At 37.9% G+C, this 19,146-nt stretch overlaps 1 protein-coding gene across 1 annotated transcript; it reads left to right on the forward strand.

Moving 5' to 3' along the window:
* Positions 1–17,199: 17,199 nt before the first annotated feature.
* On the forward strand, positions 17,200–18,397 carry LOC149842449 (putative aquaporin PIP2-8). The gene is made up of 4 exons (XM_090000664.1): positions 17,200–17,494; positions 17,630–17,925; positions 18,017–18,157; positions 18,272–18,397. The coding sequence occupies exons 1-4, from the start codon at positions 17,200–17,202 to the stop codon at positions 18,395–18,397; spliced, it is 858 nt and encodes a 285-aa protein (XP_089856790.1).
* The last annotated feature ends 749 nt before the right edge of the window (positions 18,398–19,146 follow it).

A 19,146-nucleotide genomic window follows, 5' to 3' on the forward strand; every position in this document is an offset into this window, starting at 1 on the left:
GCATACCTCACAAATCCATAAAGCATTCGAGGAGAACTAGAAAACCTGTTTTCAAAATCTTGATCTATGTGTTATTTGGCTTGTTTGGACTCTTGTGTGTACTAGGTCATAAACCATGGTTCCACAAAGGATCCCACTGATCCTCCAAGGAACCTGATTTTAGATTTAGGTCAGGGTTCCTAAAACCCTAACCGACATGAGTATGTGACCTGAAATCCATCTAAGAATATAGGGAGCCTTATTAGTCAGGCTTCCACTCAAAGGAATAAGGATAATCCATTCTTCCATAGGGATATCCATTAATGAACCCATCGGAGAAGATCCAGATCTATCAGAATCAGATCCTGAAGTAGTAAAAGAAGAAGAGAATGTGGATGAAATCTGATATGCAGAAACAAATAAGGGTAAAGGTGTTTCATATGAGTTATTGGATCAATCAATCTTGGAAGCCATCAAAAATTCTAATAAAGCTTTGATAACTATAATACAAGGTCTACAACAACAACAATTCCTGAAAAATGAAGCTAAATTGAAAAAGCTTCGAACAAAGTCAGAAGTGCAAGGCACATTAGGTGCCGATCCAAAAGGTCTGATCCATCTAGATGCCAAAATCTCAAGTGATACCAATTGTTAGGGGAATTGATTCTCGACCCAATGAATATGAGAAACGATTCCAAAATATGGAAGAAGAGCTCAAAAATATGACACATCAGATGAAAAGAACCAAAGGTGAAAGAAGAGCATATATGATCCAAGACTTTATTTTAGGTCAAGATATTGAACCTTTGGATCTCAACTCCAGAAAGTTCATGAAGTCTAGTGGGACTGGGAACCCTCAGACCCATATCACCATGTTTCTAGATGATTGTTCAGATTGTCTCGATAATGACCAAGCTCTAATTTGGTAGTTCCCAAGAAGTTAGAAAGGAGAAGCTTTGTCTTGGTTCTCTACTTTGAATGTGCATCAGATCCGACATTTTCAAATCCCGATGATCCTATTTATCAAAATATTCAAATTCAAAGTGGATGCACTGTCGACAATCAGTCAATTATATGATCTTAAGCAAAAAAAAAGATGAAGATGCTCAAGACTTTATAAACAAGTGGAAATCAATGTACCATCGCATGAAAAAATTCAATCCAAGAATTTCATGCCATCATCCTCATTATAAATAATTTCAATCAACCTCTCAAATGACTCTTAGCCACTCAAAGGTGTGAGACCTTCATGGAATTGATTGATGCTTTACTTGGATGGAGTTAAACCTTAAAAAAACTATGTATGATGGGATTCTAGTTAGCACTAAGTCTGAAAATGATAGATCGAAAAGGGAAGAGTTGCCCAAGATTCAAGTTAGTGCGGTCAAGAAAGGAAAAAGTCAAAGTCTCCCAAGCAAAACCAAGAGCAAGATGTCCTAGCGATAGAGAATTCACCGAGATTCAACAGACTCAATCTCAGGTCCTGGATATTTTGGTGCAAAATAAGGAATTTGAATTGCCTAAAGTGTCAAACCCTCTCCAGATGAAATGAATAGACCACACAAAATTTTGTAGATATCATCAGGCCCTGGGTCATGACATCGAATAATGTATTTCTCTTAAGCACATAATTCAAGACCACCTTGACAAAGGTGAATTGATCTTAAAAAATGAAAAAGCTCAGAAGGAACCAAGTTGCGTTCAAAATGAGAAACTCCACATGATTAGCAAAGCTAAGTCAATATTGATTTTTTTTTCATATTTCTTAGAGTCTACATTGACTTTGCTTATCAGAAAGGAGCCTTATAACAGACATAATCACTATAGCTTCCATGTCCTCAGGTCCACCAATGTGAGACTCTAGTCAAGGAGAAAGAAGAGAACACTTCCAGCCAAGTCCCTTGAACCTTTTATCATCTCACCAAGCTTCTTCTTGAATCTTTCATCATCCTCCTTGAAGCATTTGCGATACTCCTTTATGTAATTAATGGGTTAGAGTATTTTGGCTTCCTTGCTCTGAAGTCTCAGCACCATTCTGGGTGCTCCTTGGTATCTATGGTTGTGAACCTCTAGTTGAGACTGCATTATATTGTGTTTCAAGTTTGCCGAAGAACCAAATCATAGAATTAATGCACATGCAAACGCTTCTCAAGTTGGTACGCCAAGGATCTATTTGAACCAGTGGTACCAGCATGATGCATCTTTCTCCAGATGGATGGAGGCGATATATATTTTTTCTATTTTCAGAGTCTTTATCACCCAAAAATAATGCTCGACCTGGACTATCCAGTTGATTGGATCCTTGTCGATGAAGGTAAAAAATTTGATACGGGGTGGCTTTATGACTCTAAGTCAAGTATTGTTGGCATGTAGGTCATATTGTTGCCGGTCCAAAGTTTGGGTGGTGTAGAAGGTTGGGGTAGGTTTTATAACTGGTTCTGGGCTTGGTCAACTGGTGGGAGATCTTAGGTACGTAAAATAGATTTTTCTAGAATTTTGGGGGGGTTTAGAAGGTCAGAAATAATTATTTTTCAAGATTGATCAAGACATTACAGTGATACCTATAAATTGAGTCTGAAAGCTAACAAATGTACACTCCTACGACCAAAACAGATAAGTACTTCAATTTGAGCCGGACTGACTCAAGAGGATCGAACCAAAGTTTCTTTGATCATGGGACCTATGGTACATGTGTTGGAGGTATAAAACCCTGCTGGATACGGTAGGAAAGAGGTCTGAGGGTACTTGTGGTTGCAAATTAGGCGAAATGAGAAAAACAGGTTTAATTAGCTCAATCAGGTGTGATTTAGATCGGGTAAACGATTCGAGTATAGTTTGATCTAGAACTGAGATGTACTGGTCTATGGGTTCTAGGGTCACCTAGGGATATGACCCAAGCTTAAGTGAAGCCTACTGGTAATCAAGGTCTATCAGTATAGCAATTTCAGGCGTTTTAGGCACCCAACGAGATACAATTTTGTGTTTTGAAACCTAGGAAGGCAACAAAAGCTACACTAAGGCTAAGGAGAGATGGTATAAGTACACGGGGGATCTATAGCAGTTTGGTATAAGGTCCCACACTTTCTAGAGCACAAACACAGTATCTGCAATCACTACAAGAAAAATGTTAATTAGCGACGGAAATTTGCGACGGATTTTTTCCGTCGCAAATTAGCGACAGATTAGCTAGAGAAAACTTTCTTAATGAATCCGTCGCTAAGTAGCGACGGATTAGCGATGAAAGTTGTTTCATCGCTAATCCGTCGCTAATTAGCGACGAATTAACGACAACAAGTATTTCGTCGCTAATTCTCAATACAAGAAAAACATTTTAGCGAGGGATTTAGCGAGGGAAATTTTCCGTCGCTAATCCGTCGCTAATTAGTGACGGATTAGCGAGGGAAAATTTCCGTCGCTAATCCGTCGCTAATTTTCGATTTAAACCAAGCGCGAAATTTTCCCTCTCTCCCTGTTTGAAATTTAAATCGACCGCGCTCGATTTAAATCGACCGCGCTCGATTTAAACCGAGCGACGTCGGAGAGCTTATTGGAGAGCATGTACATGAGAGTGGAGGACGGTGACGCCGGAGGACAGTCGGCGATCGCTGGAGGACGTCGGCGCCGGTTGACGGAGGACGACAATGCTGATTCACGGAGGACGGCGACGCCGGAGGACGGTCGGCAATCGTTGGATGATGTCGGCGCCGGTTCACGGAGGACAACAACGTCGATTCACGGAGGACGGTCGGCGATCGCTGGAGGACGTTGGCGCCGGTTCATGGAGGACGATGACGCCGGTCCACAGAGGATGACGGCGACGCCGGTTCACGGAAGATGACGGTGCCAGTTCATGGAGGACGGCGACGCCGGAGAGCACCGGTTCATGTAGGACGGCGACGCCGGTTCGCGATGAGGCAGAGCGATCGTTATGTGCATGCAATGCCTGTCGGGTGCGGTATAAGTCCGGCTTAGTGCTGCCGGAATACCGCCCGACAAGGATCAATTTTTTTTATTTTTTTTTTTAAATTTAGCGACAGATTAGCGACGGATAATGTCCGTCGCTAATCTGTCGCAAATTAGCGACGGAATTAACGACAGATAATTTTTTTCGCTAATTAGCGAGCAAAAAATCGCGATGGCCTCTATCCATCGCTAATCCGTCGCTAAGCCGTCGCTAAACAGTTTAGCGACGGCTTAGTGACGGATTAGCGATGGATAGAGGCCGTCGCTAATCCACGGTTTTCTTGTAGTGAATGCAGAAATGCTACTTGGCTCACCGAAAAAGCAAAATGTGTTGTCCAGGCGTCTGGTGAAGTTCAAGCTTTAATGGGGGTTGAACATCCTACCTAGGGTCTGATATGCGGAGAGGTCTAGGGAGGCCCATGGAGTCATAAGAGAGGAGATAGAGAATAGAGAGGGAAGAGAGAAGAAGAAAAGAGAGACATAGACATTGGAGAAAGGGGAATGGCTAGAGAGGGTGAGAGGGTTTAGAAAACTTCAATCAATTCAATAATCCAAATGAGCTACACCAAACTTCCTTATATAGAGGAGGCTGGAGTCCTAACTAAATCACACTTTATCTAATTAAGAAAAGTCAAAATCTCATCTAAATTAGGACTCCTACGCTAACAAAACTCCACACTAATTAAATGAACTTATTAAGAACTCTTAATTAAATAAACTATTTAATTATCTTCTATAAGGGGGGACGTCCACTAGAACTCTTTGGATTCATGCCCCCACACGTGGAGCCCTCCTTAGCTATTTGGCTTGCTGTCAGGTGGCTCCATGCGTCTGACTTCTACTCCTTTAAGTGGGATTTTGGATCAATGAGTCTTCCGTTAATTAGATAAGCCTCTTGAGCTATCACATCACCTTCTTGGGTCTCACACCTTGTTGGTCGACCCTTGTGGGTCGACGATGGGTGTCTAGATCTTGGGTATTGGATCTGGATTATTTGTCATATTTTGTACCGTAACAAAGGTTACAATAAACAAATTTCATATTAAGGTGAGAAATTGTTTTTAACCATTTTGTCTTTGGTTAATTTTTTTTAAAAAATTTGTTAATATCTTGATCAAATTATAATATTTTTAAAACACAACCAATATTTGCAAACTATGAATTTGGCGACCACATTAACAGCCTTGGATTCTTATAATAAAGATCAGCAAATGACATCAAAGGCACGGCATGGTAATCATTGTTAGGACGGAGGCGCCCTTGACATGCCTCCTTGACCCACGTGAGTGATTTGGGGACATCGAATGGCCCTTTTGTGGTACCGTACCGGGTCAGGATCCGAAGACAGTCCAAAATAAATCTTTCGAAAGATCAGCCAGCACTATCAAGGATAGAGCTATTTTAGTGATGGTGATTTTTGTGGAGGGCACGATCGCCATCGTAAAAAATGAATGGCTGTGAGTGCACGGTCGAAGCGAGACACACCAGCAACGGCGCCGTCTACGAGAATCACGATACGCAAAGAAACAGAATTTCGCTTTCCGTCTTGTGCGACGACGGGTAGGGATGGCAGTGGACCGGGGGAAAGCGGGGCCCCGCCCCGCCTCGCCCCGTTTGGACCGGGGATGGAGGCGGGGACGAAGGTTAAAATCCATCCCCGTCCGGGGGTGGAAGAGGGGATGGACGTGCACTTTTCCCCGCCCCGCCCCGCCCCGTCCCCACCACGATCCCCACCCCGACCACTTTTCCCCGCAATATCCCCACCCCGCCCCGCCTCATCCCCGTTTGAACCGGGGATGGAGGACATGAAACGGGGATGAAGGCCGGGGTGGAGGATAAAATCCATCCCCGCCAAGGAGGCGGGGCGGGGGTGGAAACCTTGTCCCCCGCCCCGCCCCACTGCCATCCCTAACGACGGGGGACCACTGCATTTTAACCCTAATGAGATATGACCGTTGGATTCCTCTGCACACCTTTCGCTTTCAAACCGTCGTCAGTCTCGGCCTTCGTGGACAGTTCCTGCTTAAACCTCCCTTATGGTTTAACCAATGTCAAATTGCACCCTTTTGGCTTCATATTTGTAATTTTTTGAGCAGGCTTTACTAAACACAACCTAACCAGATATTGCCTAATCAGATTGGATGCGAAAAGGCTAATTTGAAATCCACGTTCAACTTGCTTAAATAAAAAAATCAACACATTTTATCATATGTGGATATCTGTTAAATTAGAACTTGATTGCGACGCAGATGTTAGACTCAATATTATATCTGAAATGCCTCATTTTTATAAAAAAAAAGGAATTATTTCTTCATGAAATGCAATTATGTTAAAGGGGTGTTTGCAAAGATGTTGGCATTGTATGGATTGAAACAAATACTCCAAAGAATAAGGAATAAAGATTTTTTGTTCAAAATTTTTGGAGAATTTACAAGTACTTTACATATGCCCAACTTATATTTAGCTGACTCAGGTTTTAAATATTTAAATGGGCGGCCCAATTTTTTAACAAATTGAACAAATGACTTATGAGTTACTGTTTGTTCATCTAACTCTAGTTAAACTCTTAAAAATATCAGTCTTAATCTTTTCATTGGCCAAGCAACAAGGCGGTTTTGAGATTAATGAAAATCATTTTTTTTTTTAATTTTCTGAGAACTTGGTTCATAGATATAGCAGAAGGCATTTGGTTGCGGATGGAATAGCCATATTGCACTACTCATTTCTCACGCAGGAGAGAGAGAGAGAGAGGGGGGGGGGTTGCAGAGCCTATGAGGTGATCTGTCAAATTACTTTAAGAAACTGATTTGACATCTTGATCGTCCATTGCTTCATCCCACATGGACCGTGCATTGTGGACTGTGAAGATGACAAATCACTTTTGTAAAAGTGATTTGGCAGATCACTTGACCTGCTCTAGTACTTAATTAAGGACAAATAAGTAATTTGCAGAGTGAAAGCAACACAGGACAGGGCAGCACACTTTCTCAATAAAACAGCACCTTTTCACTTCAATATTTGAAATCTTAAGCAATTAATCATAAATTCATAATAAGCGAGGCGCATAAACTTACGGTGTTGTTAATTTAGGCACCTTATTTTTTAAATATTTAAGATAAATGACTACCCTTTTTCAAGAATTTGTTTAAATGGATACTTGTATTACTTTTACCACCTTAAACTACTTATTTTTCCCTTAATTTACATTTAGGGATAGCAAGTGGACCGGGGGAAAGCAGAGCCCGCCCCGCCTCGCCCCGTTTGGACCGGGGATGAAGGGTATGAAACGGGGATGGAGGCGGGGACGAAGGTTAAAATCCATCCCCGTCTGGGGGTGGAGGCGGGGATGGACGTGCACTTTTCCCCGCCCCGCTCCGCCTCATCCCCGCCCCAACCACTTTTCCCTGCAATATCCCCGCCCTGCCCCGCCTCATCCTCGTTTGAACCGGGGATGGAGGACATGAAACGGGGATGAAGGCGGGGATGGAGGATAAAATCCATTCCCCGCCGGGGATGGAGGCGGGGGTGGAGGATAAAATCTTGAGGCGGGGCGGGGGTGGAGACCTTGTCCCCCGCACCGCCCTACTGTCATCCCAATTTACATTCAATATTTGAATGCCAGGAAAGGTTAAAAGTGTGATTTTGAGAGTTAAGTAGAGCTGGGTGACGCAGTCGGCCACCTGAGAAATTTCTTAAAAGGTAAACGCTTATCTTAAATACTGGAAAAGCGAAGCAGCTTTAAATACTGGAAAAGTGAAGCTGCTAGACTTGAATTATACCAAACGCTTAAGCGCCTATATGTAAAGTTGTAAACCACCCAAAAGTTTGTTGTGAAATTCAAATAGCAGAAAATCTCCAACTCAATGTTGTCAGATCGATATCGGCCCTGTATTGTTTGGCTAACGATTCAAGTGAATCGGCAAGTGAATTGTTCTGAATCAGCCAAAAAATAATTAAAAATATTATGTGTCAATCAGAAAGCTATTAAAATAATTTTAAATATTTTTTATATTTATTAAAAAATAATTGATTCATAAAATATATCAATTTTTTGTCCCACATGCACCAATACTGAATACTCACTTTTTTTAAATGGCCGCTCACATATATATGCAATAAGTTTTATTTGAGAAAGTATGTACCCTCCGGAAGAGTATGCAATTTCAATTCCTAAAAAATATCTTAAGAATCTTAGGTCTAACATATCAAAATTATCTTTTAAAACATTTTTAATATTATTAACTACCTTTTGTCATTCTCTGTTATAATCATATTATCTACATAAAGTAGAAGGATAACAATGCTAGTACCTATATTTTTCACAAACAAAGCAGTATCAGTATAGCATGAATGAAAACCCAAAGTAATCATAACATTATTGAATCTATCATATTAGGTCTTGGGGGCCTGTTTAAGACCATACAAAGCTTTTAAAAGTTTAAGAGAATTTCTTTTTTCAATATCAAATCCCAGCAGAGGATCCATATAAATTTTTTCATTTAGTTCTTCATTAATAAAAATATTTTTAACATCTAATTGGTATATGTGTCATTTTATAGTTGATGCAATGGCTATTAGAGTCCTAACACTAGTCATTCTAACTACAGGTGAAAAAGTCTCCTCATAGTCAATTTCATAATTTTAGAAGTATCTTTTACTACTAACCTTGCTTTATATCTCTCTAGAGTTGCATCAGTCTTGGTTTTAACTTTCAAGGCCCATCTGCATCCAATGGGTTCCTTGTTTGAAGGTAACTCAACTACTTCCTAAGTTTTCGTTTTTCTAAGAGCGTCTAATTTTATGTTCATGGCTTCAATCCAGTGAAGAACATTTTTAGCTTCATTATAATGTGAAGGCTCATGGTGTAAATGTAAAGCTATTAGGCAAGTCCTACAATTGGGAGATAATGTCTCATATAAAACAAACCTATTTGGTAGAATAGATTCTCTACTATATTTTCTAGGAGGAGTTTATATTATAGGTTCACCATATTGAAAAAAAAAATCTTAGGCACTAGTAGGATTATTTTGTTCATGTTGGGTATAAACTTGAATAATTTTAGGAGAACTATTAGTGATGTCATCACTACTGGGTGATGTCTCAATATTAGAGTACTCATGATTGATATCATCTATAATTTCATGATGATTCAAAGAGTCATCATTAGCATGTATATCTTATCTTGGAGAGACATTATACAAAAACATATAGTCTATCTCCTCCCTCTTGTCATGTTCTTCAAAACCATTTTCATCTTCTAAGAATGTCACATCTTTGAAAACATAAAGTTTGTTATTTTTGAAATCAAAACATCTATATCCTTTTTTATTTTCACTATATCCAATAAAAACATGCAGTACCTACAAATTTGTTTTATTTTAACTTTTAAATTTTAGTAAAATTCAGGTTAAAATCAGATTAAATTTAGGAAAAATTCAAGAGTCTAAGTTGAATTAGGACTCTAGTTAGGTCTATTATGAGCCATAGATCTCGTAGGAGATCAGATTTGGTGATTTCGATTATGGGTTAGCTAAAAAAATATAATTTTTAAAATTGACCAGCCCTCCATTTTGGTTTTTCCAACTTGAATAAGGTTCAAAATTTGATTGTTTTAAATTGACTAAGGTGTGTTTTGGACTCAAACTACATTTTTTATAAGACCCAAAGGGTCATGCTCAGCCCAGTGGGGTGCCATGAGCCTACGTGGTAGCTCACAGGACTTCAGGGGTGGCCAATGGATTTTATGGATCTTGGATAAGTCATATTTTGATCCAAACTTTAGTATTTGGATCTAATATTGATTTTAACTTCATGTATATATATGAATCTTTAATTTGAGTATTTGAGCTGAAATTGATGTTTAGTACCTAAATCCAATCCCACTTTGATTGGATTCGGTCTAGTGTTTCGAATTCGGATCATAGAGTTTAGACCCTAGAGGGGCTCTGCCTAGGTGGGGCCCATTATACCTTCTAGAGTCCTCATGAAAGAGAAACTCTAGTTAAATCCTAGGGATTGTAGAGAGGGTGGGATGCCCCCCTAATGGACCCCATATCTAATAAAAAATTAGTCTTTTATTTTAGATAAAATTCTTAAGAAACCTAAAGTTTTAAAAGACTTTTATGAAAGAAGTTTTAATGAGGTTTGAAGACTCTTTAATAGACCCTTTTAGGTGGGATGCCCCTCTAGTGGGGCCACCTAAGGTTGTTGGAGATAAATTCTATCTCTAAAAACTTGATAGAAGTCCAATAGGAGGGGACACCCCCCATATGAAACTATTTAATCCACCTCCTTCAGTAGAGGTGCATCTCTTCTTTCTTGTTCCTCACATCACCTTCTTCCTCCCAACCTTTGAGATAGTCTAAACCTCCATTAGAGACCTATAACTACATTGGTAAGGGTCTAAACTAGTTTTGAAGGAGGTGTGTATGGAGAAAAAAATGACGGTATCGTTGCGGGAAACACGTTTTCGGTAGGGAATGTCTATTTACATGATGTTCAATTTCAGGATGCATTAACATACCCTCGTTTTTATCCAAAACTTTAATCTACATGTGATATATGCTTAGAACGTCTATGATTATTGGATCTACATGAAAAAGATTTTTGAAAAATCGAAAATGGCATTTTGATGAATCGATTTTAAGAAAAACATTTTTGAAGAAAACTAGTTTCAAAAAGGCAAAATCAAATTTTGTAAAATAGTTTTTTTGATTGATTCAGATTATTGTGAGCATGTTAATAGAATATATCATGTTAGAAAAGAGAATATTGATGTTATCATGTCTGCAAGAATCTGGGATATCATGTTTTAATTGATTCATCATGTGATTAGTGTTAAATATAAATTAAAGATTAGATTTATATTGTTTTATGTTTTACTAATGAGATTTATGAATTTTAATGGTGGGTCAGCATGAAAAAGGGATAAATATTGTTGTGTGTTTATTATATTCATGTTAGAACATCATCCATTGTGGTAAATAGTGTTTTAATGCCACATTTAGCTTATGGTTTATGATTTTGTCAAGATTTTTGATAAACTTGGATTGTTGTTTCCATTTATGACTCGACTAGTTTTCAAAATAATTTTGTTTCTCATAAAATACAAATCAAAATAAATAAATAAAAATATCATGATGTGCCACACATCTAGGGCTTGATTCTATCATATTATTTTGGATCTGTTTTGAGGGAGAAACGTCTGCTATAATAGAGTATAGTTTTTTTGCTCTAGTTAGAGGGTTGTTTTGACCATTTATTTTGAAAATCTTGCAAACTTATTCAAAATAGATTAGATAAAATCATGAAAAATCTATGAAAGATCTAACATATAGTAGAAGATACTGTAAAAAGAATTTTATAAAAAGAGTTACCAGTAAATCCACAAAAATCCCTAAGTCAGAAAAGTCTCTACAGATTGCATAAACGAGTCTGTCATTTTTTAGAATAGTATGCGGTTACAAAATTTTTATATTTTTTGTATAATTGATTTTTGAGATCTGTTTCTTGGGTTGTTTTTTCAACATATTAAGGCATACTCACTAAAAAGATGAAAATCGAATCTGTTTTATATGATTTCTTGTTGATTTTATAAAAATAGGCAAATAGAGGTTCAAATTTACCTCACTTATTTATGCATATGCCTAAGTCTTTTTCAGTGAACAATTCATGCTAAGCAATACATGAAGGATAAATTGTAATGTTTGATGTAGGTAAACTAATTATACAGCAAGCTTAATGAGGCATGAAATTGGCAATGTCTGAATATACTTATGTCATGTGTAATTGCATGAAATTTTATAATTGATATGCTTGTAATTGAATGAATGCACAAATTGATACATGATATGCTTATATGTAGCATGATCTGAAAATGCATAAGTGCATACATAAAATGAAATATGAATGCTTGCTATGTTGAATTGTGCATGCATAAACATGAATGATTAGTCTACCTTGATTGTGTAAATGCATAGTAATTACATTACTTGTGAAATTTTATGGTAGAGACTAATCAAAAGCATGCATAGAGTATCATGAATATTATTATATATAAACCCAAAATGTAGTTGCATGTTTGCATTGGCATGATTACCAAGAGAGTTAGTTAAGAAATCAAAGTAAAATTAATTCTCGTGTAGCTTATTGAGAGAGTAAGCATGGTACTTAGTAGTTCTGTGAGAACATTGTTTTAGCACGAAAGATTGCTTTGACTTTCTATCCATAGAGTTGGTGACCAAGAGAACTACCATGACTTGTTTGCAGTATGGTAGGTAATACTCATGAGGAAAAACTGATATATCAGGTTGCAGCAGATTGAAAACTCTCTCTGAATTTATATTTTTCTCTCCGAAGATAGCACAATCGGGGCATCACGCAGGTTAATAAGATACAATTGCTTAAATATACAACCCTAGTTCGTACTTCTATACTGGGAGAGTTTGTATTATACACACAAATAGGTAATATTGACAAGTAAAAATAAGAAGGTGAAATGCATATAGATAGGATAGTGCATGCATCATATAAGCAAAAAAATGATAATTGAAGATAAAAACTTACTCATGAATGAAGGACTTGATCATTGAAATGCTAAATTCATGCATTTTATATATATTTATCCATTTCTGTAAATGTTCATGCATGTGCATAATTTGTTGCATTACTGCAAATTTTTGCATGAATGAATGTGCATTAAGTTTACTTATAATTTTGTTATTTAGCATAATTCATGTTTATTGCCTGCTAAGATATGTGTTGTATAATTGATGTGCGAGATTATGTTTGAATGTATTATGATATTGTGCATTAATTGCAAATAGATTATTTTCTACGAGGCTTTTATGAGTCTAGCTCATTTTTTGGATTTTTAGGTAAATTATAATATGCAAATACGGAGTAGATGAGGAATGTTTGGGCAGCACCGAGAGCCAGTCTTTTCTTTTTTGGGGGATAATTTTAAAAAAATAATTATTGTTATCAAAATACTCTTATATATATTTTAAACTATTGAGGTTGTATTAATGTTATTTATATTATTTTAAATTATTGAGATTCTATTAATGTTATTTACATTTTAATTCAGTTATGATGATTGATTGATTATACTGTATCTCGCCCAAAATGTTTAACCCAAAAGAAAAATGTTATTTTCGCTGTTTAAAAAAAAAAATTCACTAAAATTTTAGGGTTGAAATTTGGGGCATTACAAAACACATTCAATTATTTTTTGTGACAACTTGTCTCTTTTGTGTAAAAGCACAAAACATTTACAACAAAAAATTCGTAAACGATTGAAATCAGGTGCTATTTTTTAGAAGTTTTTCATAAGGAAAACCATTTTTTAAAGTGGCTAATGGCATTTGATTTATCAAATAAGTGGAAGTTAAAACGGCTTCGACCCAAAAACTTTTAGGAATATTTTTTGAAATAAGTAAAGTTTGAGTGATTTCTATTATATGTCTATGTTTTCTTTCCGCTAGCCCATGTCGTTGTGGTAACTTAGAGCAAGATCTTTGATGGCAAACTCCATTTAGTTTTAAATAGTTTTGAAATTCATTGGATAGATATCAATAAAAGTCACATAATATGAGTAACCACCTTTAGATATGATCGGAGAAGGACCCCATAAATCTGAATTTATCAATTCAAAAGGTCTTGTTGAAATAAATGTTTTATTTGAAAATGGAATAGATTTTATTTTTCCAAGAAATACAATCTTTGTAAGTCATATCTTTTTATTATAAAATTTATTTCAAAAGTAAAAAGATATATTTAGAATAGCTTGGATATCCAAGTCTTTTATGTCAAGTTTCAATACCCTTATCTTAGACATAAGTACAAAAAGAGTTTAAAAAGATAAATAGTGCATAAAGTAAATATCTCTCTTTCTATAGCCTTGCCCAATCTGCTTTTAGGATTGAAGATCATGCACAAAGTAACCCTTATATGAAAAAGATAGTTTACATCCATTGTCGGTAATTTTAGAACCGAAAAAAGATTTAAATTTAGTTTAGGAACAACTCTAACTTTTGAAACAAAAAAAAATTAAAATTTTTTAGAATCTCATGTTCCTATACTCTTAAATTTCAAAATGGTTTCATCGGCCATAGAAACACAAGATAAATTCGAATTGGTGCATATATTAGATAAGGCATTCTCAAGAAGAGTCATATGGAAAGATGCTCCTTAATCTAGAATTTAAGAGTACATACGAGATGAAGATGTGGAGGTAATGATAGCATCTGTTGAAGTATCATGAATATTTGACCAAGTGTGTCTTTAAGATCCTCTTCACTTTTGCCTTCTTCTTTCTTCTTGGAAATAGATTCTTCAACGAAAACAACCTTATACTTGAATGTTTCATTCAACTTAGGGCAAGCAGATTTAATGTGACTTGCCTCATTACAATAATGACAAATACTCATTTTTCTTCCTCCAGTATAGTTATTATTATTGCTATAGTTATTTTGCCTCCCAAAGTGTGGAGGCTTTATAGGTCTTGACATGGTTGCTGGGTTTAGATATCGCTAAGACTTTATCACTACTTTTACTCATATCAATATGAGTTTCTTCTTGAATGATTTCGACAATAGTATCTTTTAAAGGAAGAGGAGTAGATCTATTTAGCAGTGGAGATCTAACTTGCTCAAATTCAGGACAAAGCCCAAATAAGAATTGAAAAAAAAATTCTCTTATTTTATTTGTTTGTCTAAGTTTCATGTCTTTAATAGCAACCCAATTAGGCCCTAAGAGTACTAGTTCATCCCATAAGATATTCAAAGCACTATAATAGTCATGGATACTCATTTTACCTTGTTTGATGGTCCTAACATTTTCTTGCAAGAAATATGTTATTTCAAGATCCTTTTGGGTATACGTACCCTTCATAAAAAAACAAACTTCATTGGTTTTGCAAAATTTTACAATGTTAGTACATACCTTAAGTTTGACGTTGTTCATCAACCATGCATGAATTTTTGTATGGTTGCTTTCCCAATCTTTCACTTGTTTATGATGATCTTCAATAGTCTTAGTACGAGCATCTCCCTCTAAGGCTTTCTCTTGACTTTCTTCTAGTTTTGTGAGCTTGAGTTGGGGTTCGGAGATAGTGCTTATCATATAATCCCATTTTTTTTCTTTGAGATTGTTTTCCATGGGGGAAGCCCATATCATGTAGTTTTTTTTATTGATCTTGAAGGAGTCAATCTTGGTTTCTAGGGTGAAAGCAAGAAAAGAAAAAGATGAGAGCATGATTCCTTAAGAGACTTTGTCACAAACGCAATCACTTGATGACAACCTTTCACGTCTAATAACACTATGACTCTGAGACCATGTAATTAAGTATGTGAAAGCACAAAATCACTAGCTACTTAAAGGCTTACAAGATCACAATCATACAAGTGTGCATGCATAAAGTCCTCTACGAGAGGATACAAAAATCAATAAGGCAAAGAAAAGATACACAAAAATATAAAAAAACATGAGCCTTTATTGATCAAATGCTTTATACAAGCAAACTAAAGAATAAAGGTGAACACACCCCTATATATACAACAAAAAATAGAGAAGAGGGGGTCATTGGGAGCTCCCAAAGGTTGTATTTCTTACTGTTAGGAGCTCCAACGATTCTATAGTCATTTTGACTATAGAGTCCCTAATGATTCTACAAAATTACATATTTAAAAAATAAAAAAATTGTTTAATAAACAGTTTTATTATACATGAAATAACAAAAATGCTCTTATAGAGCATTTACCTATATATATACGACTGAAAAGACTTGTGTTTGGCATATATGCATACATTCTTTGCACAATAGATAACAGGATAGACTCTTGTTTGGATATATACCTCGTCCGGACATAGGTTCAGATCTGACTCAATATAAAAATGGACGGCATCATGGTCAGAACCATACCAATTATTTTAATGTTTTTTATTCCAGTTCAATGATTCATGTGTGAAATGGTGGGCCACCTTCATAAGGGAATAAGAAACACAAGCTTGTTTGGGGAGTGTTCATGCTGATAAAATAATAGTTCTAATTATTAAAGCTAGGTTTATGATGAATTTAAAGGGGATAAAGTGAAGCGTATGAACGACTAACCATCGGCTTTGCCTTTTACCATCTTCCACAGAAGTTACGTTTGCAATCAAAGTAGACTTCCAAGTCGCATATTCTTGCTACTGAGTTCATGAATTTGCTTTAACACATTCCCAGAAAGTAGTTCTGTTTTTTTTACCTACCTTAGCAATCGGTAAGTAGACGATTTTTTTGCATGTCTGCTTTCTATTAGTTTCGTACATGTGGCTGTTTGGCCATATTAGTGAAAAATAATGCCTTGTGTTTAAAAAGGAGGAGAAATTAATGGTATGATGGTTTTGGAGTGCGTGTTTCAATATCTTGAGCCTCTAATAGAAAAGAGAATGTGACCATGCAACAATAGGCTGGCAGTGGCAGGGACTCTTTACATTCTGGTTCCCATGGGAGCGCCAGTTTTTCCCAAGCAATCAAATCAAAACAAAAAGTTTAATGGTCTGGTGGAGCAACTACTGTAGCTATTAGGGTTTCATTTTGTAACACCATTATTAAAAGAGAAGCGCTACATAAGATTTTCAAATAGCTAACAAAAACCAAGAAGAAGGAACCTTCACATTTCAGACCGCGCCAAACATTCTTCCTAATAACAGAAGTAGCTTTACAATCGCCTCACATGCTAATGAAGGGATTCCGTTTCCAAATTTTCTATTGTAATTTCCTGTGCAGTTACTTGCAATGGAAGGGGCCTAACAGCCAGCTATTCTCGTCTAAAAGGAAAGGATACCATTTCCAGATTAACCCTCACATGAGAGAGAGAGAGAGAGAGACGGGGTCAAGAGGAAAGGATGGCGTGGAAAAGCAAAATGTAGCCGTTGGCAGTTGTTGTAGTTGGTGCCAGGCTTGAAAGGAAGACGATGAGGGGGCAGAGGGAGTCACATGGATGCATGGTAAATGGGGCCTCTCTTTTTAGAGAGAAAGAGGGTCCCAATCCAGGACAACCTCATCTCCTGTCTTTTTTTTTATTTCCTTTCTCTGTCCTGCTGCATGCCCTCCTCATTTTCTCTCACCCCAAAAAAATGCCAAAAAAGTAGACCGCCTTGACAAATAAATTCTGCGCTACACAACCCACTCTTCATTCATCTGTCCAACTCTATCCTCCTCTCTCCGTTTGCCCCCCCCCCCTCCATAGTTGTAGTGGAGAGAGAGAGAGGATGACGAAGGACGTAGTTGCGGAGCCAGAGCCGCACCACCATGGGAAGGACTATGTTGACCCACCGCCGGCACCCCTGGTCGACCCGGGCGAGCTCAAGCTCTGGTCATTCTACCGAGCGGTGATAGCGGAGCTCGTGGCCACCCTTCTCTTCCTCTACATTACCATCGCCACCGTCATCGGCTACAAGCGGCAGTCTGCCACCGACGCCTGCGGCGGGGTAGGCATCCTCGGCATATCCTGGGCCTTCGGTGGCATGATCTTCGTTCTCGTCTACTGCACCGCTGGCATCTCAGGTCAGTTGATTTCTACCCATTAAAGGGCTTGAGTGACGCGGTCATGAACTACGTTTCTCGTTAAGAAATGGTGGTCGTTATGGTTTCCTGATGATGGGCATTCTTTCTTTTTATTATTGTTTCTGTTGTGCACAGGAGGACACATAAACCCTGCAGTGACCTTCGGGCTGTTGCTAGCAAGGAAGGTGTCCTTGCTAAGGGCAGTCTGCTACATGGTGGCCCAGTGCGTGGGCGCAATCTGTGGGGTTGCCCTGGTGAAAGAGGTGTCTGGGTCCTTCTACAAGACGCTCGGAGGTGGGGCGAACAGCGTCCAGTCTGGGTACAGCAAGGGCACAGGTTTGGCTGCCGAGATCATCGGTACCTTTGTTCTGGTCTACACTGTCTTCTCTGCCACTGACCCCAAAAGAAAGGCCCGTGACTCCCACGTTCCTGTACGCCTCTCTCACTCTCTCTCATGCTTTACGTGCTTGTTTGTACGGGTATTTATTTAACGATATAATTGCATTCCGACCTGTTGTGCAGGTTTTAGCACCGTTGCCTATTGGGTTTGCTGTGTTCATGGTTCATTTGGCCACCATTCCCATCACGGGAACTGGTATCAACCCAGCCAGAAGCCTTGGTGCTGCTGTCATCTATGATGGCCAAAAAGCCTGGGATGACCATGTAAATGATAGAAAAAATATAGCCTTTCTTTCACACTCACACGTATCACATACGCAATGATAGTGTTTATCGATGCCTGCTGATTTAGTTAAAACATTGCATGTTGTTTTGAAGTGGATCTTCTGGGTCGGACCATTCATCGGAGCAGCTGCAGCAGCTGCTTACCACCAGTACGTTCTAAGAGCGGCAGCTGTTAAAGCCTTGGGTTCTTTCCGAAGTGGTAGCAGCCACCACATTTAAGCCTTTTAATGGAGGGTGCTTTAGTTGTCACTAAAGCTTGCTATTAATTTTCGCATATTTTTGTACCACACTGCTGTTGTGCTTATTAATTATTGTTGGTATTGCTAGGGTTGAGTCTTAGTGTTGCTTGAAGATACTTTTCTTTTTTCTTTTCCTTTTTTTTGTTATGTCCGTTGTTTGAAAATGCTTGCTGGTCATGTCTAAGAATGTGAGAGTGTGCTGGCTTTGGGCTTTAGGGTCTTTTGTGTAACAAGTATTCTTTTGGACTTGACAGCTGTTTCTGTGGTTCCATCTTTACCTTTATCTCTCTCCTTGCATTTCCTCATCTGACGCACTTGTCTTGGATGGACTTTGACTGAATTTCATTCACGGATACCAAATGCAATCCAGGCTTATTTATCCTGACCAGAAACACGGGTTCAGGGTTCGAGTTTTGTGCCTTTACATCGTAGCAGTTGGATCATGGATGAGAGCTACCCTGCAACAGTGTATTATAATTTGCATTGATTATGATAATCATGGCATAGCATGCGCGTGCACCTTGGGAAGAACGCATGAATTGAAGAATCATCTTTCTAATTAGACATGGTAGATAATAAAGTAACAGTGAGAATGAAGTTTGTGATACCCCCAGGCATCCACGCTACATATTTAAGAGTTCTATCCTCTATCACCCCACGCTTACAAGCAGGGATGCACAACGAGCCGAGTTCGTTCAAGAGCTCGGCTCTTTTCTCGTGCTATAAATG

Source organism: Nuphar pumila, chromosome 3 (assembly GCF_984573655.1).
Source record: "Nuphar pumila chromosome 3, dmNupPumi1.hap1.1, whole genome shotgun sequence".
Taxonomy (NCBI): domain Eukaryota; kingdom Viridiplantae; phylum Streptophyta; class Magnoliopsida; order Nymphaeales; family Nymphaeaceae; genus Nuphar; species Nuphar pumila.